Below are 23,950 nucleotides of genomic sequence, written 5' to 3' on the forward strand. Positions count from 1 at the left end.
TGTGAGAGCAGCCCCTGATTTAGGCAGGGGGAATCAGACCAGACACCTGCACCAGTCGAGGGGCAAGAGCTGGGGAAGGGCTGGGCCCGGGGTAACATCTTGAACAGGGGTACCAAGCTCCCCTCCTTCCTCCAGATTTCCATCCCAGCTCCACCTGAGCCCATCCCCACCATCTGCTCTAAGTGGGACTACACAAAACCCAGCAACACCAGCCCCTCTCAATGACAGACAGACACACAGAGCTCCACACCTTTTGGGTTGGTTGGTTGGTTTTGCTTTTTTGTTTTTTTGTTTGTTTTCTTTTTTTTTTTTTTCCACTGTGGATGTTGTACCAGTTTTATTGGTAAAATTAACATGAAGCCTCACAAACGCTGGAACATGCTTTTCCTTTTAAAGAATTTCCACTGGACCTTAATGGTGAGCATCCAGTCGTTGACATATAAACTCTTACAAGCTGATGTGCACACATGCGCCCGGGGGAGACGGTGGCAGCGTCCTGGTGTCAGGGATGGTTTCTGCGCGATGCACTGGGAGCCCACGATTCATTTGCCAGCCTTCTGGGCCTTCTGGGCAGACTTGGTGACTTTACCAGCCCCACCGCTTTTCTTCTCCACGTTCTTGATGACGCCCACGGCCACGGTCTGCCGCATGTCACGGACAGCGAAGCGGCCTGCGGGGTGGAGAGAGGGGGGGATGTGAGCGAAACGCGGCTGCCTTGCCCTCCCTAAGGCTGAGATCTTCTGGGTGGGTGACAATGGGATCTGCACCCACCACTCATGGTGCCATGCGTTACCCCTGTCCTTGGAGCAGGTTCCTGCAGGCAGCAATCAGCCCTGAGCCACCAACGCTTGCTCTGACCACCAAGCCAGCCTGATGCTCCTCTCTGTTTAAATGGCTATTTATTAAGCTTAAACCACGTCTGCTCTCTGCAAGCTCATGGCATTCCTAAAGCTTCCAGATGTGCAACATCATCCAAGGAAAGCATAGCACTTCCCTGCATTAAAAGGTGTCCTCTCCTGAGCAAACTCCACTCTTTCTTCTCCTGACCAGCTGTGGTTTAGGACAGAGATAGGGAAGCTGAAAAATATTTCTGTATTCAGAAACTGTCAGGGTTCAGGAACTTTGAAGGCAAGGCCCTGTTGCTCCCAGAGGGAAAACCCTTCCCTAGCTTTGGAAACCCAGCTCAGCAGATAGCCCGTCCCACCCCACCAGCCCTAACATAGTTCATGCATCAGATTTTGCACCCCCAGCACGTAGGGGAGCAACAAAACATGCTCAGGTCCCTCCCCAGTCTAACTGGTGGGGAATACTGGGAGAGGCTCAGCATGTCTGGTGTGAGCTCTACAATCATAGAGATTTTCTGCTCCTCTGCAGGAGACTTCAAAAGAGCCATTCCCTTACCGAGGGGTGGGTACTGGGAGAAGCTCTCCACACACATCGGCTTGCCGGGGATCATCTCCACGATGGCCGCATCGCCCGATTTCAGGGACTTGGGGTTGTCCTCCAGCTTCTTGCCGGAGCGCCGGTCGATCTTCTCCTTCAGCTCAGCGAACTTGCAGGCGATGTGTGCGGTGTGGCAGTCAATGACGGGCGAGTAGCCGGCACTGATCTGGCCGGGGTGGTTCAGGATGATCACCTGGGGGACAGAGCAGTGTCAGGGCAGGGCCAGGAGCCAGTGGATGGTGACAAACCCTGCGTGGTGGCCCCACAAGCTCTGCTGACCTGAGACGTGAACTGCGCTGCCTCCTGAGGTGGGTCTGACTTGCTGTCCCCACAGACGTTCCCACGGCGGATGTCCTTGACGGAGACGTTCTTCACGTTGAAGCCAACGTTGTCCCCAGGCAGAGCCTCGCTCAGGGCCTCGTGGTGCATCTCCACGGACTTCACCTCAGTGGTGATGTTCACAGGTGCAAAGGTGACCACCATGCCTGGCCGCAGGATGCCGGTCTCCACCCGGCCCACGGGGACCGTGCCGATCCCTGCGCAGACAAGGACAGAGCAGAACAAAATGTTACCTGATTTGCGTATTCCTCGGCCAGAGCCTGGCTGCAGCAAAAGCAAGATATTTCCAGTGGTTTTCACTAAAGAACACGTTTTCTTCTTGCCCCAAAAACACATTTTTTAGCTGCAAGATCAACACTATTCAAAAATACCGTGAGTCCATCCTTTCTACCCCATGTTCTGTAAAAAAGGAGTAACACCAGAATCAGAAGGCCCTGAGCAACCCACGTGCCCTGAGAGCTCTTCCTTTGCAGCAGCTGTGGCATCTTCTACGTGGAGGACTGGGCACTTCGCAGCGTGCACACAACACAACACTGATGGCCACACCATTAACATGGGAGGAAGCTGTGCCAGGGAACGAGGGTGGCTAATTAAATGAAGGGGACCTTTTATACCCTGTGTCTTCAGGAGACTTTGGGAAAACTCACCTTTGGAGTCAGGTGAAGAATCACGAAGAGAAACAAACTTGAAAAGAGGTCAGGAAGGTTGGCTGGAACCAACGGCTCCTCCACGTCCACCCTGCTGCTTCCACCTCCCCCTTCCCACGGTGTCTTGGCTCTCTAAGGACCTGCCTACTGGTAAAAGCATATCTCTTTCCCCCAGCTGGGCTAGGGAAGGACACAGACCTGCTCACCATCTTTCATGGTGAAATGCAGTCAAAAGGCTGCATTAAAACACCTGCTAAAACCCATGTCCTATCCCTGCCTGGTTTCTGCAGTGCACATGTCCTTGGAAAAGTGGGGAAAAGGGTTGGAGACGGCTGCGCCTGCCTGATCCGGCAGCCGGGGAGTCAGCAGGGCTGCCCGCTGCTGCCAGCGGGTCAGAGAGCTCACAGGGTATTTATAGCTCAGAAAAGTGTCCCCGTCACCGCTCCGGAGGGAAAGGGAGATGCGCCAACCGATGCTCTCCCTACATGGCTGGCGCCGCGGTCCAGCTCGGCGGGCGGAGGTGCTGGTGATGGACACCAGCATTTGGGAAGCATGGGCAGATCGCGGCCAAGCCGCCGTGCACCAGCCTCACCGGTGGCCCTCCCCGCTGGCCTCGTCCCTTATCCATGCCCCAGCACGTTTTTGCTGCCTCCATCTTGCCCTGGCAGCCGTGACCTCTGGGACACCCAGATTTGCAGCCGTGTTGGCATCACGAGTTCCCTGTGGAGAGCTCACAACCTGCTGCTCCTCTCTGGTCCTCGGGCACCTTTGGGCATGTTGACCTCCAGCCCCAGACAGCCCACTCTCAAATGGGGTCTTTGCCCTGGAGCTAATACCCTTCTCCCCAACATTATCTCAAGTTTTCAGAGTCCAGTCCCTCCAGTCTTCCAACACCTGGAAATGTCCTTCCCAAACTCCTGCGGAACGAAGGCTCTGGTTGAAGCAGAGAGAAGAGGGGCATGGCAAGGCTTTTGCTCACCTCCAATCTTGTAGACATCCTGGAGGGGCAGGCGCAGAGGTTTATCTGTGGGGCGGGTCGGGGGCAGGATGGTGTCCAGGGCTTCCAGGAGGGACACCCCACTGGCATTGCCTTCCTTGCGTTCCACCTTCCAACCTTTGAACCAAGGCATCTGGAAACAGAGCAACAACAACATGCACTGAGTGTGCCTGTCCTCAGCATCCGGAGGTGATCCCAGAGAGATGTCCCACCAGAACAACCTTCATGGAGTCAGTCCAGCTATATCCTGGCTTTATGTGGGGGCTGGGGAGCTCCTTTCACTCCACCATCCCTGAAGGCTTATCTGCACCCCCTTGCTCAATCTCCCCCCTGTCTCCTAGAAAAGTGCAAAACATTCATTATCAGGAGAAAAAGGATGGAAGAGGTTAAGTCCAGCAAGCTCATAGCCCCTGTTCCCACCACGGGTGCTCCACCAGCTGCCTGGATCCTGCCCTCCAGCAAAAGGACCACAGGGTCTCCAGCCAAGTCCCAGCTACAAAGTGCCCAACCTTCACTCCTGGAAACTGAGTTTCTCCAAGGTGAGACCCAGACAGACGCTTCTCCCCGCTCGCTCCTGCTACAACCCCTCACGGGTTTGGTTTTTAACCCTTGGCTTGGGAGGATGATGGAAACCTGGCGCTTACACCAGGGCTGCGAAGGGGCAGGATCATTTTCACAGATGCTCTCTGCTCCTGGCCTAAACTGGACCCTTGAAGCTAAAATCGGCCAGAAAAGAGGCAGAGAGGTAGGGAAATGTGCTCAGCAGAGGCCATGGTTGAATGCAGGGAATGACAGTGCTTTCTTGGGCTGGTGCTGCACATCTGGAAGCTGTAGCAATGCCCGGGGCTTGCCGGCAAGAAAAATTCAGTCCTGGGTCTGAAACAACCCTGCTACAACTAACAGAGATCAGAGTCTGCACAGTTGTTCCCCCTTCCTCTGCAGGAGGTTGTTTAGGCAACATTTTCCCACTCAGACGTAAAACGCTGGCGGAGCACCCCAGCTCCATCGCACACGTTACGGCTGCGGCTTTTCCCTTCGGCACCAACGTCAGCGGCACAGCGCGTTGGGTACAGGGCTGGGGCTAGGGGTGACTCGGGACCCCCAGAGTGCCCCCGGTGCCACAGCCATCCCGGGAGGACACAGCTGTGTTAGGGCTGGTTTCCCATCCCGCAGTCTGCACCGCTTCTGGGGAGGAGCGAGGGGAAGAGCTGGGTCCAGCCGGGGAATTCAGCCGGCATCGAACATGTTCAGGTCAGCCTCCCTCGGAGAGTCTCGTCCGACACCGATCGCCCTCTTTGGTGACAGTGGCAGGAGGAGCCTGGGGACACTTTTGCAGAGGGATCCTTCCCGGGGCACTGCAGCCACACAGCCAGCCCCAGCGCCGGGCTAACAGATCAGCGAAATGATAAATCCGTCGAGCCGGTGACGGAGCCGCATGTGATGCGTGGGATGACTCAGACCTTCCCCTGCCTGCTGTCCACTGCCCGGAACGCTGGGCAGGCGCCCATGGGAGCAGCTGCTTGCCCGTGGGCTCTGCTCTTAAGGGTGACAGCAACTCGAGGGTGACGGCCACCGTGTGCCCGCAGCTCTCGTCCCTCTGCCCCTGCACAGCTCGGGGACAGGGAGAAATGGCAACCCCTGTCCCATGACACCTGGGTGTCGGAGCCATCACTTTTCCTTTCAATCCTTTATCCAAAAAACTTCTGACATCCCAAGCATATGACAAGAATGCTCTTTGACAGCACCTGGGAGCAAATTCACTCTGTGAAACCTCAGCACAGCACCAGGGTGAGAAGCATCTGCAAAGCCGGGTTTGCGCTGCCTCCTGGGGCCACCGAAGTAAAAACCTCTCTCATGCATTCCCCAAATCTGCTTCCCAAAGAGCAATTCCTATTCCACCACTCCTACGGCAAAAGCAGGATCTGACCAAACCCCGCAGCCAGAGCAGTCGCCTTTCTCTGATTTACCCAGCCCGTGAGCATCCCAACGCACCCACCCCACGCAGCACAGGGGCTGCAGCCCCGGGCCACCACGCTCCTTTGCGCCGCAGATTGGGTATTATTTGGGTTGTAGAATCCCACAGGGTGAAAATCTCTCAAACCACATCGAATGGCCCAGTTCTGCCGGCTGCAGCAACAGAAAGCTGGCTTCACAGAAAACCCTATTTGCCAAAAAGCTCTCAAATGTCAAATTTTGAAGCGAGCACAATCCAGCCGTCATTTTTTGCAGTCGGCTTGGGGCTGCTGTGCAACAGGGACGTGGGCTGGAGTCTTCCATGCAGAGCTGGCTCCAGCCTGACGTATCACCACACCTCCCCTCACCTCGAGGTGACAGGAGCTGCAGGGACGTCACAGCTTTAATCCCCACTTTTGGATAAGTCCTCTGACAGACAGACAAGTCACTTGACTGCCTTGTGCCTTAATAAAACCCTGCCAGAAAAAAAATCAGAGCTTTTTCAGGCAAGGAATGAGAGGAGAGATATCTACACCAGCTTCTTGCGTGAGCTTTCCTAGATGAGGTGCTGTATGGGGAAGAGGCATCTGTCCCAAGCCGGCGTCCTGCGAAGGCAGGATGGGGACCTCCTGGGGAGCACAGCATGGGGAGGACCCTGCACCCTCTCCAGCAAAGCTTGTGCTGGTCCAGCCCTCTGGTCAGGCTTTCTTCCCACTCCCCCAGCTCAGGCAGCTCCTGGGAGCCCACCCTGGAGCTAGCTGCCTCCTTACAGCAAAGGGGCAAGTTATTTTGGCCCTTGCCTTCTCTTGGGCAGTGCATCACATTGAGAACATGCTCTGCAGCCCGTCCGGAGGAAGGGGGCCACCAAGGCCCGTCCTGCTCCACGTCTCCCCTCCGCAGCCTATTAATAGGAGAATTGTTCGGGATCATCTTCCCGGCCCAGCAGCTGCTGACATTTGGGCTCTGCCTGGTTTGAGGCACCCAGGAACTATGCGGCTGGCTTTGGCATGGCCGCGGCTGACCTTTCTCCCAGCTCTGCTCCGCGGGGAACAGGAATCTCCCAAGCACCCCCAAAATTCCTTCCTTCCAAGCCAGCCCCAAGCGAGATGCCTTTCTCATGCCAGGCTGCGAGCTGTGTTTCATGACGGGGTGAGCTTGCGTTGCAGCACTCCTCTAGCTCAGGCTCGTGATCCCTGAGCTCCCTCAATTGCTGCTGCACTCATGCATTGCCTCCCTCATCACAGACCCCTGACCCATAATCCACAGGTGAAGTCCTAAAGCCCCCTTAAGCTTCAAATTTTCCATAGATTTCACAAGGGATTGCTGGGAGTTTCTGATCTGAGCAACTTGCTCAAGGTCACCCAGAAGCCAGCAGAGAGCAGGGACCTTCCTCTGTCCAGAACTCTCCAGCTCATAATTTCTTTAGAAGTCAAAAGCTGGGGTAGCTTTTTCTCCAGAAAACCAGTGTCAGGGTAACAACTGCTACTGGTGGCCTGCTGGCCAAGAAGACCCCATCCTCCTTCATGCTCTTCTTTCTCCCCTGCTGTCATATGAAGTAATGGCATTGGCCCACCCAGAGCCCCCCGCCTTTGTGTGCCCACCATCCCCATCACTGATGCACAGAGGGAGCGACCTTGTAAAAATCAACTGGACAAGGACTCAACCCAAACGGAAGCTGTAGGAAACCATGCTTTTGGCGTGGGAAAGCTGGTGCCTCCCCAAGCAAAGGTCACCTTAAGAAGGGAGATCCCAGCACTGGACCAGGAGGTGTGGCTGCCACTGTGGCATAGGGCACTGACGGGAAAGGGTACCTGATGCCCAACATGCAGGAGCCCGGCTGCACAGTGGGAGACGTTCCAAGCCTGTCACCAGATCGTGCTATTTCCCTCAGAAAACAATGCCCTAAAAACATACATGACGTTCCTGCTGAGAGTGACAATTGCTGTGGATGGCTCTTACGTCACGATGGGCCTGAAGATGCAAAACCTTCAAATCTCATCCCAGAAGCAAAGCCATCGTCTCCTGAAGATGCTCATGTTTAGCTTCTGGGGTGTCTGGCCACGGTACAGCAACCAGCGTGCCCGTGAACACTGCGCCCATTCATCCTGGCTTGGTGTGATCAGAGCTACGTGACAAAGACATCTCCGCTGGCAACATGGGCCTTCATGCACAATGGGTGCATGAAATGTGCCTGCGGCTTTCAGAGCATGGAGGTCAGCTTCAGCCTGGATCACAATAGTCAGGGTGGGGGAAAAAGTCTATCACAACGCACACTTACATTGGGAGAGGGCTCCAGCATGTTGTCTCCATGCCAGCCCGAGATGGGCACGAAGGGAACTGTGGCTGGGTTGTAGCCGATCTTCTTGATGTAGGCGCTGACCTCCTTGACGATCTCATCGTAGCGTTTCTCGCTGTAGGGGGGCTCTGTGGAATCCATCTTGTTGATGCCCACGATGAGCTGCTTCACCCCCAGGGTGTAAGCCAGCAGGGCATGCTCGCGAGTCTGCCCGTTCTTGGAGATACCGGCTTCAAATTCACCGACCCCAGCCGCGACGATCAGGACAGCGCAGTCAGCCTGGGAGGAGAGAGCTAACAAATTGCTTCTGGCCCCAGACAGCACTGCTCCCGATGACACCCCCAAGAGCTTTGAGTAAGTCCTAAATGAAAGCTACTCATGGCTTGGACAGAATCCCTGCCAGCTGCTACCCATAGCCCTGCTGGTCTACCTCAAGACTGACCTAACTGTGTTATTTCAGACTTGCAGACTGTGCATGGTTTTGCAACGCCGGTTGGAAACCAGAGTGGGTCCCTCCAGGTTGCATGACTCTAACCAGGACCTTATCTTGATCATCCAGGGACGCACAGCCAAGGCCTTATCTAAAACCCTACTGAAATCTTACAAATAATCTCCCTGGGTGAGGGATGAGACTACAGCCATGCAAACTGTGCTCCCTGGCTTACTTCTGTACCCAGAGCCCGCAGCAGAAGCTGCCTGGGTTTGATGGAAAGCCATGCCCAGTCCAACTGGCATCACAAAGGGAATCTCACTGGGCATACAGCAAGGTTCATTCAGCACCCGTCAACCACAGTGAGATGCAGGAATGTCCTGCAGTGCAATGAGGAGAAACCACCCTACCCTGGAAGGTATCTCTCTGGAGATATTCAAGACCGGCCTGGACAAGGTCCTGTGCAGCCTGCTGTAGGTGACCCTGCTTCGGCAGGGGGTTGGGACTGGGTGACCCACAGAGGTCCCTTCCAACCCCGACCATTCTGTGATTCTGTGTGATTCTGTGACGTTTGGCAATGTGATGTGGTTTATGGGACAAAAGACAGCTGTTTCAAGAAAAAGAAAGGAGAAAAGACCCACTGAGTCTCCTTTAGCCAATAAAACCCAAGGGTTTGTTGGAATTTTCTTGCGTACCTCAGTTGGCTGAGTCTAAAACAATGTGGGAGACACCCTCACACAAAGGCCTGCAGGTCATAGCATCCTACCTCCTATAGAAGCCATATTCATCCTCACCTCCTCCAAGTGGAGAAAACGAGGTGCAGAAAACACCTCTCCGTGCCCAAGGAAGACCTTTCTCCCAGATGCCCAGGGAGGAACATGGCCATGGTGAGCTGGGTCCCCTGGTGCTACCCAGCCTACTCAGTGCCACTTGATGTCTGCGGTCTCCACTGCTCACCTCCAAAAGGATTCCAACAGCACCTACGTGACCCTGGGCTTGTCAGCAAGCCTCAGCTTCCCACCTCTGGCAGCCCTCCACCTTCTGGCCACCATTTCTCACCTGGGAGGTCCCGGTGATCATGTTCTTGATGAAGTCCCTGTGGCCAGGTGCGTCAATGATGGTGATGTAGTACTTGGTGGTCTCAAATTTCCACAGCGAGATGTCAATGGTGATGCCACGCTCACGCTCGGCCTTCAGCTTGTCCAGCACCCAGGCGTATTTGAAGGACCCCTTCCCCATCTGGCCAACACAAAGGCAAGAGCTGGTGAGAAACCCAAGCCCATAGCACTGGTACTGGCAACCCACCCCACGGGGAACATCCCAAGCTCACATAGGCAGAGGGCCACGTTGCAAACACTGAAGGTAAAATGCCCTAAATTCAGTGGCAGCCATGATCTATTTATGAATAAATACAGATGAAAGGAGATACTCTTCTTAATGCTTTCCTCAACAGGATGGAGGAGAGGCTGGAAGAAGAGCTGCGAAGTGAATTTGTGCGTGGGGCTGGATGGGCAGGAGCTGGAGCCAATGACCCAGGAGGTCTCCTCTGTGAAACGCCATCGTCCTGCACCGATGCTGGGAAATCATGCTGCAGTGGTGGAAAGCTGCTTCTTGTTGAATTTTCATCTATTAACCGAACCTGTGCGACAGCTGGTTAGTGGGAAAGGGCATCGTTGCACGAGTGAGCCCACAACTGACAGGAGTGTAGGAGGGGAACGGGTTAAAAGAAAATGAAATGCAAGATGGTTGCTATGAGCAGGATAGAAATGTGATTGATTTTTGCCACAGAGTGCGAATTCACACAAAAAGCTACTGTGAGCTGCCGCCAGACCAACTGCTGTTGCCAAATGGCCAAAATCTCAGCCAACATTGTAACGCACAAAATCGTGCTGGGCAAGATCAGCCACAGTAAATCTCTCTGTCCCGTGATCGAGCACACTCCTTGGTAAAAGCAAAGTCACTTCTGAACCACTTTCTCCTTCGGGCCGATGTCCTTTGACGTCATGCCACCAGGGAGAGCCGGGCTTTCCCCCCCAGCGTAGAGGTGGTGCTCCCAGTCCAAGCTGGGATCCTGCCAACGTGGAGAGGGGGCAGGGCAAGACCACCCCTCACTGACCATGCTGCATGCCGGGGCAGCCCGGCCAAAGCAAAGGGTTAACGGGCATCGATCATCGGGCTCCTGCCCTCAGATGCAAGGTTTTGTTTAAGGTGGAAAATGGAATTTAGGTCATTTGCGAATGATTTAATGGGCTCTCACTGCTGTGCAAGGACAGAGCTGCGACACCCCGCTCCCATCCATCCATCCTGCTGTTCTCTGCAATCAATTTTTTTTTTCTGGAGTATCAATGCGTAAAATTCATCCTAGCCAATTAATTATAAATCACCAGTCCAGAGGGAAGCGCTTCCCGATCGCAAGCAGCAAACGCTTCAGTGATGATCCCCGCCAAGAAGCCTAATGCAGCATCACATCTGAACCCACCCTGCCCACGCCATGCCCGGGGGCTGGTCCACCCCTGGCTCCCGCACTCCAGCCCCGGCCAGCCCCAGGAATTAACGGTGCCGGCCCGTTTACGTAACAGCTGAGCGCTGCGATGACTTTGCAGCTTGCTCTGGAGGATTACGGGCAAAATCCTAAAGCCAGGGGATGGTTTCCTCTGCGAGGAAGGGATGCCGGGGCGTAAGGCGATGCCCCATCCCCGCTGGGCAGCTGGGAGCTCTCACGCCTGTGGGAAGGGCAGTCGGGGGGTAGAAAAATCCAGAATCAAATCTCTGCTCCTAAGCATCCTCCTGGCATCGGGCTTAGTGAGGGGGCAGAGCAGAAGCTCGGAGGTTAACCCTTTCCAGCACACACATGGAACCCCTCTCGTGGCAGGGGAAGAGGGAGGGGGTCGTCAGAGGTGCTCATTTACTGCTGGAAATGAGAGATACACTGAGGAACGGCGCACTTTGTGCATTGCATTAATATCAGGTAGCTCGCGGGTAGGAGCTCAACGAGCAAATCCTACAGCCTTTCCCCCTTTGGCAGCGTATTCCTTCACTTCTGGATGGGGAAACTGAGGCACAGAGCAGGCCCCTGGCTCTCTGAGTTGGAATCAGCACCTGATCGCAGGCACCCACAACCACGCACGCAAGCAGCCGGTCATCACGTGCGAAACCCCCCCCGAACTCGGCATCGCCTGTAACTTGAAGACAAATGAGATCCTTTATTTAGCAAACAGCTTCCCTCCTTTCACGGGGTATATTCAGTTACGCAGAGCTGTTGTTGAAGAAAAAAAAAAAACAAACCCAGGGTATTATCTAGCTTTGCACAATACCTTCCCTGTTCAGTAACAGAAACAGCCTGATTTTCCTTGATCGACAGCTTTCTGTCTGGAGACCACAAATACCAATTATTGTTTAAAATAGAACAACTCTTCTTTCGGAGATATTGTTACCTCCGCCTCCGAGGCAAAAAGAAAAAATAATCCTTTCTCTTTTCTCTTAAAAAAAAAAAATAAATATCAGACCCTGGGGTTTTTGTTGGCTTTTTGGGTGCACGCAGGCCTCCATTTCCTGCGAATGCCACCTAATGGAAGCAAACCCTTCCCCAGCCCTGCATCAGAAAATGGAGTCGGTAAGCTCTGTCAATAGGCTATTAATAGCAGCTCCCAGTCCCCGCGTATTCCGGCAAGGCAGGGACAGCGTCTGCTCCATTAAAATAGCCGCAATCACATCCCCAACAACCTGATCACGCCATCTCTGATCTGTAGGTACAGGGGGGGACATACATCGAGGGATATCGGTGATCATTTTATACCAGGGAGGACAGAGATCATTTTGCATGAAGGAAGAAGCGCTTTGCTTAAGGGCTGCGAAAAAGGGCTGACAGAGGCAGGAAAATGGGTGGTTTAGCTCGGATGCTATCGCCAAATTCAAAGGGTTAAGGCAGGCAGACAGCACAACATCTAATCCAGAGTGGCAGCTCTGTAAACCTTCTTTTTTTTTTTTTTTTTCATTGAATTGTGGGATCTTGTCCAGAGGAAAAAAAAAAAAAAAAGAAAAAAAAAAAGATTGAGGGCTATCTGCATTAAAGATTCCTGGAACGATGACGACAAGCCATCTTCCGAGAGACCAGATCTGCCCTATCAGTAACACAGCCGGGCTTTTCCCCGGCTCACCCACCTCTCTAGAATTTGCCATCATTAATTTCCGAGAGCTTCCAATTCACGTTTTTCTTCCCAAGACTGTTTCTTCCTCTTTAATCTTTGTGTTTGCCACGTTAGAGGTACTGGGTGGTGCTTTGCTGTGCGACAGCCTGCTACATGCGTGCACTATTCTATTGCTACAAATGACACCATCATAAGAGTTAAACAAAAGGATTTGACTTAAATGCTCATGCTTCATACCAGATTTTCTGTATTAAAGGCTGCCCATGAAGGTACACATCAGGCCATATGCTCGAGAAAACTGAGAATGGGGATTTTAGCAAACTGGATCAAACGAGTGGTCCAGCTGATGCTGCACCTTGTCCCCAGCAGGCACTGGAAATAGATGGTTCAGAGTGAAATTCTGAGAGTCCTGCACTCGGCAGCGAGGGATTACCAGGTTTTCCTCCTCGTGCACAACATTTAGAAGGAATTTCATGCCCTGAAGCGCTATGGTTTGTGGCTCTTCCAAACCCTAACCCCATCTTGCAGACCTCGCCATGCCCCTGCTCTCATCGACAGCCCGCAGCAGGGAGTCTCCCAGCTCCAGAGAAGAGGGTGGCGAGCACCCAAATGGCCTGTTTTCCCAAGGCCAGAGGAGTCGGGAAGACCCAGAGGTACAGAGGGAAGAAAAATAGATGGGAACAAAGGGAGAAAGAGAAGGTACGAGAAGGGCAGTGCCAGGAAAAGGGGAGTATTGCCCATGGGACACTTGTGGGGCATCGGTGTGGAGCATCCCTGCGGGTGGGAGTGGGGGGTGGGGGGCACGCCGGGGGACGGGCTCCTCACCTCGGCAGCCTCCTTCTCAAATTTTTCAATGGTCCTTTTGTCAATGCCCCCGCATTTGTAGATGAGGTGCCCGGTGGTGGTGGATTTCCCAGAGTCCACATGCCCAATGACGACGATGTTGATATGCGTCTTCTCCTTCCCCATGCTGGTGGGCTACGCGGGGCTGGCCGGGGCGGGCAGCGGCGGGGAGGGCTGTGGGAACGCAGCTGCGTTTTCGGGGAGGCTGCGAGGAAGAGGCAGGCGCATCAAAAGAGCCCCCGTGCCAGCACCCTCCTAGCCCATCGGGAATGGCTCTCCTCCCTTCGCCCCACCTTCCCGCTGGACCACGCGCCCCATCTCGGCCACGGGTGCCCGGCCTCGTCTGGCAGCTCTGCCCGGCTGGGACGGAGCCAACCTGCCCTCGGAGGACGTCAGCCGGGCTATTCCCGGCTGCCACGTACAGCCTCCAAGTCTCAGCAAGATGCCACGTTTTTCGGCGCCTTGCCCTCCACCATTCTTCTGGAGACCCCCCCCCCCAATTCCCAGGGCGACGTCATCGGTGCCTCGAAGGTGCCCTTCCTCCCCAAAAACCCTTCCTCCAGCTCAGGGCCACCACCGCCGCCGCCTTCTCGGTCTTTCCAAACCCGAGGGCATCTCCTCCATGTCGTGGGTGCCCTGGGAGGAGCCGTGGGTGCCCGTCCCCGCGAGCTGCTCCCAAGCCACACACGGTTCGGGTGACAACATGGTGTCCGCAAAATGGGACGGCCAAAAATAGCCCTCGCCCGCTCCCCCGAGCGGGGCTGCCGAAAGCTCGGCGGCACAGGCTGAGCCTGCAGCGGGGAAGGGGGGGTTTCATGGTATTTTTCTGCCATGAAACAGAGGGAGGAGGCTAAAAACGCAAATCGATATATCCGGGGAGCTGTTCTGGCATCTCCCGGCGTTGCCATGGCTCTGCAGCTGCTACACAAACCCGGCACAATCAGGAGCTTTAATTTGACGTCGAATAAAATCCAATTTTACGAATCTGCCCGTAAAACCAAAGGAGGTCAGGAGGAGTTTGCTGCTCTGATGGCGAGTCAGTCATGTGGGCAATAACATCCCCTGCGAGAAGCCTCCCTGGGCAGCAACAGCCCCGGCTGCCCCGTCCCCTGCTGCCCTTGACCAGCTCCAGCCCGGATTTGGCCATTTCGCAGCTCCAGGACCCGGCAGCGCCCAGCCCCGGGTGCGGGTCCCTCTCCCCCGTGCACCCCCCCAGCAGCACCCAGGGTGGGAGATGCGGGGTCTCTTTGGGAACCGGGGATTTGTTCTGTTATTCCCCCCCCCTCAAGGAGCTAAAGGCTGGGGGGGGGGCGGTTATTCCCCACCTGCGGGAAGAGGCACCTGCGGGATGAAGGAATGGCTCAGCCCCATCCTCTCCCTCCCTACCCAGGGGCACCCCCCAACCCAGGGACTGGCAGCACCAGCAGCCCCCCATGCCCATACAGCACATCGGGGGGGTGCACTGAACCCACGCAGCCCCTGGGACAGTACCCCCCCCCCCCCAAAGCACCCCCCATGCCCATCTAGCACACGGAGGAGTGGGGGATGCACGGAACCCCCGCAGCCCCTGGGGCAGGACCCCCTCAAGCAGCCCCCCCCATACCCATATAGCACACTGAGGGGGGGGTGTACACAGAACCCTCGCAGCCCCTGGGGCAGGACCCCCTCAAGCAGCCCCCCATGGGGGTGCACGGAACCGCCGCAGCCCCTGTGTCAGGACACCCCCCCCAGAGCCCGGTCCCCCCCCCCCCGGCCCGGGGGTCCCGGAGCTCTTACCGGAGCGGCGGTCGGGGCGGCAGAGGCTGCCAGCTTGGGCTCCGGCGGCTTTATCTCCCCGGGAGGGGCCCACCTATTGACGGCGACAGCGCAATGCAGCGACCCCCCCCGCACTACGGCAATGCGGTACCGGGCGGGGGAGGAGGAGGCGCGCCGGGGGGAGGAGGAGGAGGAGGAGGAGGGAGGGAGCAGGGTGAGGCGGGGGGGGGGGGAGGGGGAGAGATGGGGGACGGGGCTGGGGGGGGGGGGGAAGATGGAGGGATGGGAGAAACGGAGGGATGGGAGAAATGGAGGGATGGAAGATGGAGGGATGGGAAGGAGGTGGAAGGATGGGCGATAAAGGGATGGGAGGAAGAATGAGGGATGGGGGAAACGGAGGGATGGAAGATGGAGGGATGGGAAGAAGGTGGAAGGATGGGCGATAAAGGGATGGGAGGAAGATGGAGGGATGGGAGAAATGAAGGGATGGGAGAAAAGGAGGGATGGGAGAAAAGGAGGGATGGAAGATGGAGGGATGGGAAGGAGGTGGAAGGATGGGCGATAAAGGGATGGGAGGAAGATGGAGGGATGGGAGAAACGGAGGGATGGGAGAAAAGGAGGGATGGAAGATGGAGGGATGGGAAGGAGGTGGAAGGATGGGCGATAAAGGGATGGGAGGACGATGGAGGGATGGGGGAAACGGAGGGATGGTGGAGAGGTGGAGGGGTGGAAGATGGAGGGATGGGAGGATGGAAGGCAGAGGTCGGAGGGAGACAGCAGGATGGAAGACAGAGGGATGGGAGGAAGGTGGAGGAATAAAAGATGGAGAGATATGAGAGATGGAAGATGAAAGCATGGGAGAGAGAAGCAAGGATGGAGGAGATGGAAAGACTGGAGATAGAAGGATGGGAGGAAGATGGAGGGATAGGGTGAGATGGAAGGCAGGGCTTTTTGGAAGACAGGGGAAACGGTGAAAGTGCTGGTCCGGGGGGAGTGGCGTAGGTGGAGGCCAAGTGGGACTGTGGCAGCCTGGGGTGAAGGGACAGGGCTGGCACGGGACAGGGGCCCATGGCCACCAAGTGCCACAGCCCTTGCTCTGACCCCAGCGGGGCCGGCGGTGTGAAGGGCTGTTTTCCCAGGTGTGTAGGGAGGGGAGGGGTCCCTGCGTGGCACACGGGGCAAACGCGTCCCTGGGCAGAGCCCCGCAGGCACTGACCCACAGTTCTGCCTCAGTGGCAATGCCCAGGAGCAAAGAGCAAAGCAAGGGACAAACAGAGCAAACCAGATTTCTGCGCCTGCAACCCGTACGTCGGTTGCTCGAGAATCTGTGGTTTATTAACGTTACCTCATCTGATGGGAGATGGGGTTCAAGTCTGAGGAGGACAAGGAAACCATAAGTAATCTCGTTCACCAATACCAGGAAATTTTCTATGCGTAAAAAAACCAATGTGTAGTGGTCAGAATATTTATACCTATGTCAGCTGTGCAATCACAAGGCTAATGCAAATTTTTCTGAGTCCCGAAACCAAATATAGGTCAAAAGAAAGGTAATTTTGAACTAAGCTATGCAATAGCCCAGGCCAATTTTCAGGCCCAGACTGTCCTTCCAGTGAATTTAACAGCTAAATCAGGTGCTCTTCTGTACTCTTATGAAGGTACTCTTACCTTCACAATCTAAGGGTTAAAAACTTACACATCATGTAGATTAAAATGTAATTAACCTCTCATTAATGTTTCAAGGGAGACTTTCTTTTTTTCTGAATGTTATAGTTCATTAGTATTTTCTTAGAAATATGATAGGAAAGGTCTCTTTTATGCAGCATTCCTTGCGCAACATAAAATGCACTGAGTGCCAGAAAAAATAAAAAGAAACTTCCAAGAGGAAGACTCTGAGAGAGCAGTTAAAGGGATTGGTCCAGCCTTGTTCTGGGGTAGGAGCAGTGGCGGTACCCCGGGTCTGGATGTGCCAGGGATGGACACCAAGTGCAATAACGTGTAGGAAGGATGGGTATATAAATCCCTTATTCTTCCTATCCACATTTTAGTGCTTTGCTAAGAAATAATCTCCCCTTTTCACACAAGGGCTGCAGGCGGCCTGGGAGCTGCCCTCGGCAGGGCAGCGGCTGCGTTTGCTAACGAAGACTCCAGCCTCCGTGGCGATGGGGTAAATCCCCGGTCCGCTGCCGCACGCCCGGCCAGATGAGCGTGTGACAGAGCTCTCCTCTCTCCGTTCCTCCTCCAGCAAAGAGAATTTGAATTTTCACCCCTTTTCCCAGGCAGGGAAAAAGAGAAACGGGCAGTGCACTGTGCTTTACTTCTGCAACGAAACAGAGCCTGACGGGCCATCGGACTATAAATAGGACTGGGCACAGTGGGAGAGAGGGCTGGCAGACCTGGCTAATCCCAGCTCCGCTAAGCCACCTCACACCCGGCTTCCGAGAAGCTTAAAGCCACAGCTGCCTGCCCAGGTCCCGCCGGTGCCCGGAGAAAAGGGTTTCACCGAACACATGAACCATCAAGCTCAATTGTCACGCCTGAGTGGAACTGTTTTCCCTTCTAGAAAATAGTGGCAATCTGTCCTCAAATGTTCAGCTATGTAAAATAAAAGAGACCTGAGCAGGGAAAACGCGGGGGCGGCTGAAGTTTCGCGCCTCCCCTCCATCCATCTGGCTTCAGATTCAGGTCCCAGCTGAAACAATTCCCATACATCCTATTTAGGCTTGATTGCCCCACCCCAAAAACCATCACCTAATGATTTAGAGTCACTCGAGAAAACGCAGACCCCCCTGAAGGGGCGGGAAATCTGCACACGTGCACGGCCGGTACCTCTTACCCCTTCCATCACCACCTCGACCCTATCCAGCCCCACAGCCCCCAGCTTAGGATCTGATGCTTTAAGCTGTGCTAAAATTTCCATTTGCCCAGACATAATAATTGAGATTTTTTTTTTTTCTTCCCCCAAAGAGGCCCCGCACGGTGTGACTGGGAGAGCGAATAATCCGCAGTGCTGGTAATTTGTATGTATCTGGGATGCGAACACCCCAGGCTGCCTGTCTGAATTTGCCTTCGAGCTGGGGGTGTTTCTTCCCGTGAGTAACGAGTTCAGCGAACTGAGCACTTGTGGTTTTGTCGCTATCAAATATATATATAAAAACATATATTTATAATAATATATTTATATATATTAAAAATATTTATAACATCTTTTAAAAGCGGGGTTTTGGGCAGAGCAGGCAGCAGCCACGAGGGATGCCTGCCCTGCTCTCACCGGGGAGAAGCTGGCGCTGGACACAGGAATGGCTATAAATTGCTGTTTTCTTCCTTCTTCCCCTGCAAAGCAACAGAGATATTTTCCCTCAAAGGAAGAAATGCCAGGGCTCATGCAACAGCTGCTGGAAAAGCAGATCAGAGGTGTGTAGGGCAGCGGGTGTCCTCTACAGGGCAGCTGTATGGAAGGGGTGAATGATGTTAGGTTTCCTTTTTCCCATGGTCAGGCTTTCAGCTCCTTCCACACCAGTTTTGGAGGCTTTGCAGAGGTTTTGCACCCAGATGTTTCAGCATTTACAGATTGCCATTTGCTGGAAGTGGTGGAGCTCAACACACCAAGACATTGGCCATCCTTTCCTCATCTACACAACATGCATCCCATGGCAATCCTGAGTGCCAGCGCCGGAGCACATAAAACAGGCATTCCCACCTCAGGGAAACCCCAGCTTAACCGGCCTTAAGATGGGATGGGATTCCCCGCTGCGTCTCCTGGAGGTTTCTAGAGCATGTTTACATGGGGTTGGCTTTGAGGTCAACCTTTCCACACTGCTGTGTCAATGTGTGTCATGCTGTCTGGATGTTTGCCTGGGAGCACTCCAAGCCCAAGGCACCAAACAGGAGAAGATTTCATCAAACTTTTGGTATGAGCAGGTTTCTCAGCTTGTGCTCACGCTGTAGACCTGGAGAGGGGAGATGAAGACAGAAGTGATGGGACAGAAAGGCATGGGAAGGAGGAGGAGGGGAGTATTTTGAGGTCCTGCACTCAGCACATGCTGCTGATACCTTTAAATTGGAGCCAGAGTTTTAAAAATAAACTTTGGAGGTGATAACAAGATGCCCAAGGCCTCTGGCCACCCGGCCAGCTGGGGACGGTGTCCGGTGTCATCCCTGACGGGACAGCAGCATGCCTTGTGCCGGGCAGGCTGCACCCCAGGACCCACCACGGTGCTCACGCTGCTGGGACATACCCCATGGGGTTTCCACGTAGCCACAGCCATCGGGTGCCCAAGGCGATCCGAGGTAGCAATGATGAAGGGACAATGCTTAAGGGCCTTTAAAGCTGTCCCCATCCCTCCTGGGCGTGGGTGCTAGCACGGTGTGCCACGGGGATGCTCCTCCTGAAACCCCTTTTCCACCAAACGGCTGAGTTATGGGGTCGAGACGAGGAAATCCTTCCACCCTAGGGCAGCTGTGCCCCGTCACCGGTGTTTGCAGGTATTCACCCCTAAAACTCGCCTCTGCCATGGAAAATCTCCGGGGCCGTGGGAGCCGAGGCAGCTCCCACGTTGGCTCCCGGTGCCCCTGCTCCCCTGGGAGCGCGGCTCCACAGCTTCTCATTTTAATGACTTTTTAATAACGGCTGGACGTCACGTGCTCATGGCGTGAAATTCCTCCTCTGGTGGTAACTCAATGGCCTTAACGACTCTCCATCCTTTATTAAAATACCACGTACGAGCAGGGGATGTTGCTAAGGCTCAGCATTTAGACTGGAAAGCAACGCAGAGATGTCCCCAGGGTGCCAGGCGCCAGGGCCATCGGGGAGTGGGGGAGGATCGGGCCCCCCCGGCTGCATTGCCCGCCCCGGCCAGTGGCACCTGAAGCTGGGAATGCTGTTGGAATAACACAGGGGAGCAAAATCTGTGCGCGTGGCATAAATCCTCGACGAGCTGGCAGCCCTGCACAGCCCAGGGACACATCCACCACCTTTCGCCCTCCAGCCAGCCTCGGTGGGTGCCGGTACAAAGATCAGCCCGGCAGTCTGGGGTGATTTTTAATCCCTTTCCTTAAGAAATCACAACATACGCATAGCCGGTACCTGCCTCTGTGTCCCCAGCAAGAAGCTTGCAGGCTCTTGGCCCAGATTCAGCCAGGTTGAGCGAGAGGTGCTGGTCTCAGAGATAAACTGGGAGCCCGGGGATGCAGTTCCTCCAGCACCCTCCCACGCTGCTGCCTCGTCCCAACTCTCCGAGCTCAGCAGCACCCCAGGGGTTATAACACAGCCTTGGGTGCACATCCCCAGGGCAAACACAGCAGCTCCTCACTCAACTTGGATTTCTTCTGAAGATTTTAACTCCTGGACTGCTCTTCACCTTCCCCACCGTCATTTTAATGTCGTGACTCTATTTCTTCCAGCTCTCCAAGATGCCACTGGCAGAGTAGAGGCTGTGGAAGGTAAAATTGCTCAATGTGAGCCGCTGTCCATCCAGGAAGCAGCCAGGATGAACATTTCCATGCTCTGAAATCTTATTTAACACCAGGGGAGGAGAAAAACACCACTTCAAATGCACCTCTTTAGGGATACCCTGACATTTCTGGTGCCTGGATGTAGCAGCTGTGAGACCCGCGAGCAGCTGATCCTGGAAACCTCCCCGTGTGCCGAGGAGGGGACAGACCCTGAGCTCGGTCAAGCCCAGGTGAGAGAAGACCCCTCTGCCCTGTGGCTTAGTGGTGTTTGCTGGGTTGCTCCTGGACCACACTGGTTTCACAGCAAGGGAGTCTGGTGCCGTATCAAGCTACAACAGATTGATGTGTTTGTTTTGGCAGCCGTGCACACCTCTGAGTTAGGAGAAGCCCACATTAATCCTGGTGATGGCTTTTCTTATTAAACCATGGCCTCCGAGCGAAGAGAGCCCTGGCTGCCCAAACCTGACCGCATTAGCTGAAGGGCTGTAACAGAGATTCCTGGCTAACAGCATACGCTCTGGATGCATCCAGAGGGAGAAATAAGGATGAAATGAGAAAAAAAATGAGAAAATTTGTTGCTGAACCAACCCCCAGCAAAGCCCAAGGATTTATATTAGGGAGAAATTTGTTTGCATATGGTGGTGGTGGATGGTAGCGAAATCTCCCCCAGTCCCGCGAAGGAGATGCTGGTCTAAGAGGCTTCTGTAGAGAGATGGATCCTGCTCAGCGCCACTGCTGGTTTCTGAAAGATGATTTTCCAGTTTTCCCAGAGGAATGGGTGGGCCAAAAGTCAGGAACTCTTGGGACCAAGTTCACCTAAAGCCTCTGGATAACAGCAAGCAGTGGTCGTCTCTCTTCTCTGCTTTTTCCAGATTGGAGACATCCCTTTCGCATAGGCAGCTCAGGCAGTTTGTGGCTTGCTCCCTAATTCTCTCAACCATGCACGTATTTGCAGCTCAGACTGGGAATTTTGGGGAGTCCTGATGCCAGTTCCCTGTGCCCTTTGGGAAATCAGCCCTGGATGCCCGCACCCCTCGGCACAAAGCGCAGGTGAGGACGGCAGAGCTGCTCCCCTCGCCGCGGGGACAGCGCTGCACGCCCCGATCGGACGTGGGTCGGTTGTCCTGCCAAGGCGGCACTTGGGTCACTTTGCCGCATCCATCCCAGAACGGCAGAGCACGATTTCCAGCCGACAGGCGAAACGTGCTGCTCACGTGTTGTGCCAAAGGAAAGTCACTCCTTGCATTTCCAGGACGTCCCCTTTTCCGATTTAAACACGCGCAGGCAGGGGAAGGTGGCCAGGCGCCCGCATCGGGCCGCGACGCGACCGTGGGTTTGGTGTCACAGCAGCTCTTGCTCCGACCTCTGTAAGGCTGCAGAGGCCGAGGGCAGAGAGGAGAGGGTGACCCCAACGCTGTGTCTGGGGTCAATATTTCCATTATTTTTATCCATAGGTGGCAGCAGCTGCCTGTGCTGGGCGGACGCTGCCCGAATCCCAAATCGATCAGGGAGCAACGCAGCCGGACAAGGCAGCGTGGGAGGAGGAGGAGGCCAGAGCTGGAGCACTGGTTGTGCCTGCTCCCTCCTCTGCAGCGAGAGGTCCTCATCAGCAGGAGAACTGAGCAAAACCCTCCGCGGTGCAGGATCAGCCCCACAGCACTATAAGAGAGCTCAAGTCTGCATTGCTGCTGTGCAGGGAGGGAGCGCTGCCTTCTTACGAAGGGGTGGCTTTCCCACCGTTGACCAAATTCCTGAAGCCACCAGGATGTCACATCCCAGAGGGAATCTGGCAACAGCATTAAGTCTCATCGGCTGGGCATTGGGGTGCCCCATGGTCCCCAGCATTCGCAAACCCCATCTGCGACGCCCGTGAGCGCTGGCAGTGCCTGGAGGCAGCAGCTCCTTCACCTCCGCAGCCTTCGCTGGCTTCCAGATGTTTCTGCCAACCACAAAATGTGACATGAAAGGCTCTTTCCCAGCGGCACACACAACCAGCAGGTAACAAAAGCCAGTTGCCAGTTGTAACATGGAGCCCGGAGACCCAGATTTCAAAAAAAAAAAAAAAAGGAAAACAGGAGCCTTGCTCAAAACCAAACTGTAAGGAAAGTCACAGTCAACTCAGAGGCTCTAATTAGAGGAAAATCGAAGCGAAAATCTATCCAAATCTTGTCATCTGCTTGCTTTTAAAACAACTGATTCTTGGTCAATACAAATGAAATTTATCTTCCTCTCCTCATCGTGCCCAGGACAGGCTTTGTCCTAGGAAACCAGACTGGACGCTCCATCGATCCCCCCCAGCTGCTCCATCCCACCGGCGCTGCTCCCGCTCCGTCATTAAGGCAAAACAGATTTGGCTTTGGGATGAAGAGCAGAGCAAGACGCGTTTTGCCGGCAACCGGGCTTCATCCACGCGAGGAGAGCGATCGCCCCGGCGCCAGCAAAGCCCCGGTTCATCGCCCATCGCTGCGGGCGCAGCATCGCGCCCTCGGTGCCGTCTGCTCAGCGAGCTGATCCTTGGAAAGGTGGCCCCAAATGTGGGTGTAAGCGGTGTCATTGCATAAAGGGACTGGGAAGTGTTTGTTCCTCTCTAATCTACCCCTAATTAAAGCAATTAGCCCACACAGGCTTGGTGGGGTACAAAGATATCCTGTACCTGCTGGGAAGAATGTACTCCATTATAGAATATAAGCTCTATATCAATATATACTTATTGCTCTGTAGATTATTAAATGCTTCTAAATATCTTCGGGTGGGTGTCAGGAGGACGGGGCCAGACTCTTTCCAGTGGTGCCCAGCGACAGGACAAGGGGCAACGGGCACAGTCTGAAGCAGAGGAAGCTCCAGCTGAACCCGAGGAAGAACTTCTTCCCTCTGAGGGTGCCGGAGCCCTGGCCCAGGCTGCCCAGGGAGGCTGTGGAGTCTCCTTCTCTGGAGATATTCCAGCCCCGCCTGGCTGTGGTGCTATGCAGCCTGCTGTGGGTGACCCTGCTTGGGCAGGGGGTTGGGCTGGGTGACCCACAGAGGTCCCTTCCAACTCCTGCCATGCTGGGATTCGGGGATTCTGTGACTTAGGGTGCAGGGATACATCTCTCAGGAAGGATTTGAGGAGGAAGCTGAGAAATTACAGCAACTTCGCTAAAACAAAAGTGACTTTTCAGATCTGAAGCACGCAGTTTTTAGCCTTTCCATCTTTCCCTTCCAGGCCACAAAAATCTCCGAAGCCTGTGCCCTAGAGCTCTCCGTGCTTTGCCGCCAGCAAGTGCTTCTGGCAGGGCTGGCCTGGGGGTCCCAGGGACCCCAAAATCAAACCACTGATCAGACCTGATCACGAGGCACAAAAGCGAAGCCTGATGCTGGGGATGAAGACAACCCCGTGGCTGTTTAAACCGCCTGTTGGTATTTGTGTACTCAGAGTCCACCCTAGCCATCAGCCAGCTGCTTCCCTGGAGAGCGCTGAGTCAGTGTCATCACCGGGGAAACTGAGGCACGGCTGGAGGAACATGGTCCCGAGCTGGATCACGCATGCTCTCGTTTTGGTCCTCAAACCTCTGGGGCAGCCTTTGAAAATAAACAACAGCCTTGTGATATCAAGGCTTTCGCCAAAGCCACCCTGGTCATGCACTGGGAAGGTGCCCATCCCGGTGGTGA

At 54.8% G+C, this 23,950-nt stretch overlaps 1 protein-coding gene and 1 long non-coding RNA gene across 2 annotated transcripts; one reads left to right on the top strand and one right to left on the bottom strand.

The window, feature by feature from the left end:
- Positions 1–295: 295 nt before the first annotated feature.
- On the bottom strand, positions 296–15,004 carry EEF1A2 (eukaryotic translation elongation factor 1 alpha 2). Its single transcript, XM_075438750.1, has 8 exons — positions 14,873–15,004; positions 13,079–13,301; positions 9,165–9,344; positions 7,658–7,954; positions 3,409–3,559; positions 1,723–1,979; positions 1,402–1,636; positions 296–670 (listed from the first exon to the last, which is right to left on the bottom strand). The coding sequence occupies exons 2-8, from the start codon at positions 13,220–13,222 to the stop codon at positions 543–545; spliced, it is 1,392 nt and encodes a 463-aa protein (XP_075294865.1). The 5' UTR covers positions 13,223–13,301; positions 14,873–15,004; the 3' UTR covers positions 296–542.
- A 5,252-nt stretch (positions 15,005–20,256) lies between these two features.
- Positions 20,257–22,948, top strand: LOC142363560 (uncharacterized). Its single transcript, XR_012765816.1, has 3 exons — positions 20,257–20,532; positions 21,175–21,352; positions 21,757–22,948. It is a non-coding gene; the product is annotated as an uncharacterized LOC142363560 (long non-coding RNA).
- Positions 22,949–23,950: the final 1,002 nt, after the last annotated feature.

Source organism: Opisthocomus hoazin, chromosome 18 (assembly GCF_030867145.1).
Source record: "Opisthocomus hoazin isolate bOpiHoa1 chromosome 18, bOpiHoa1.hap1, whole genome shotgun sequence".
In the NCBI taxonomy this organism is placed as follows: Eukaryota; Metazoa; Chordata; class Aves; order Opisthocomiformes; family Opisthocomidae; genus Opisthocomus; species Opisthocomus hoazin.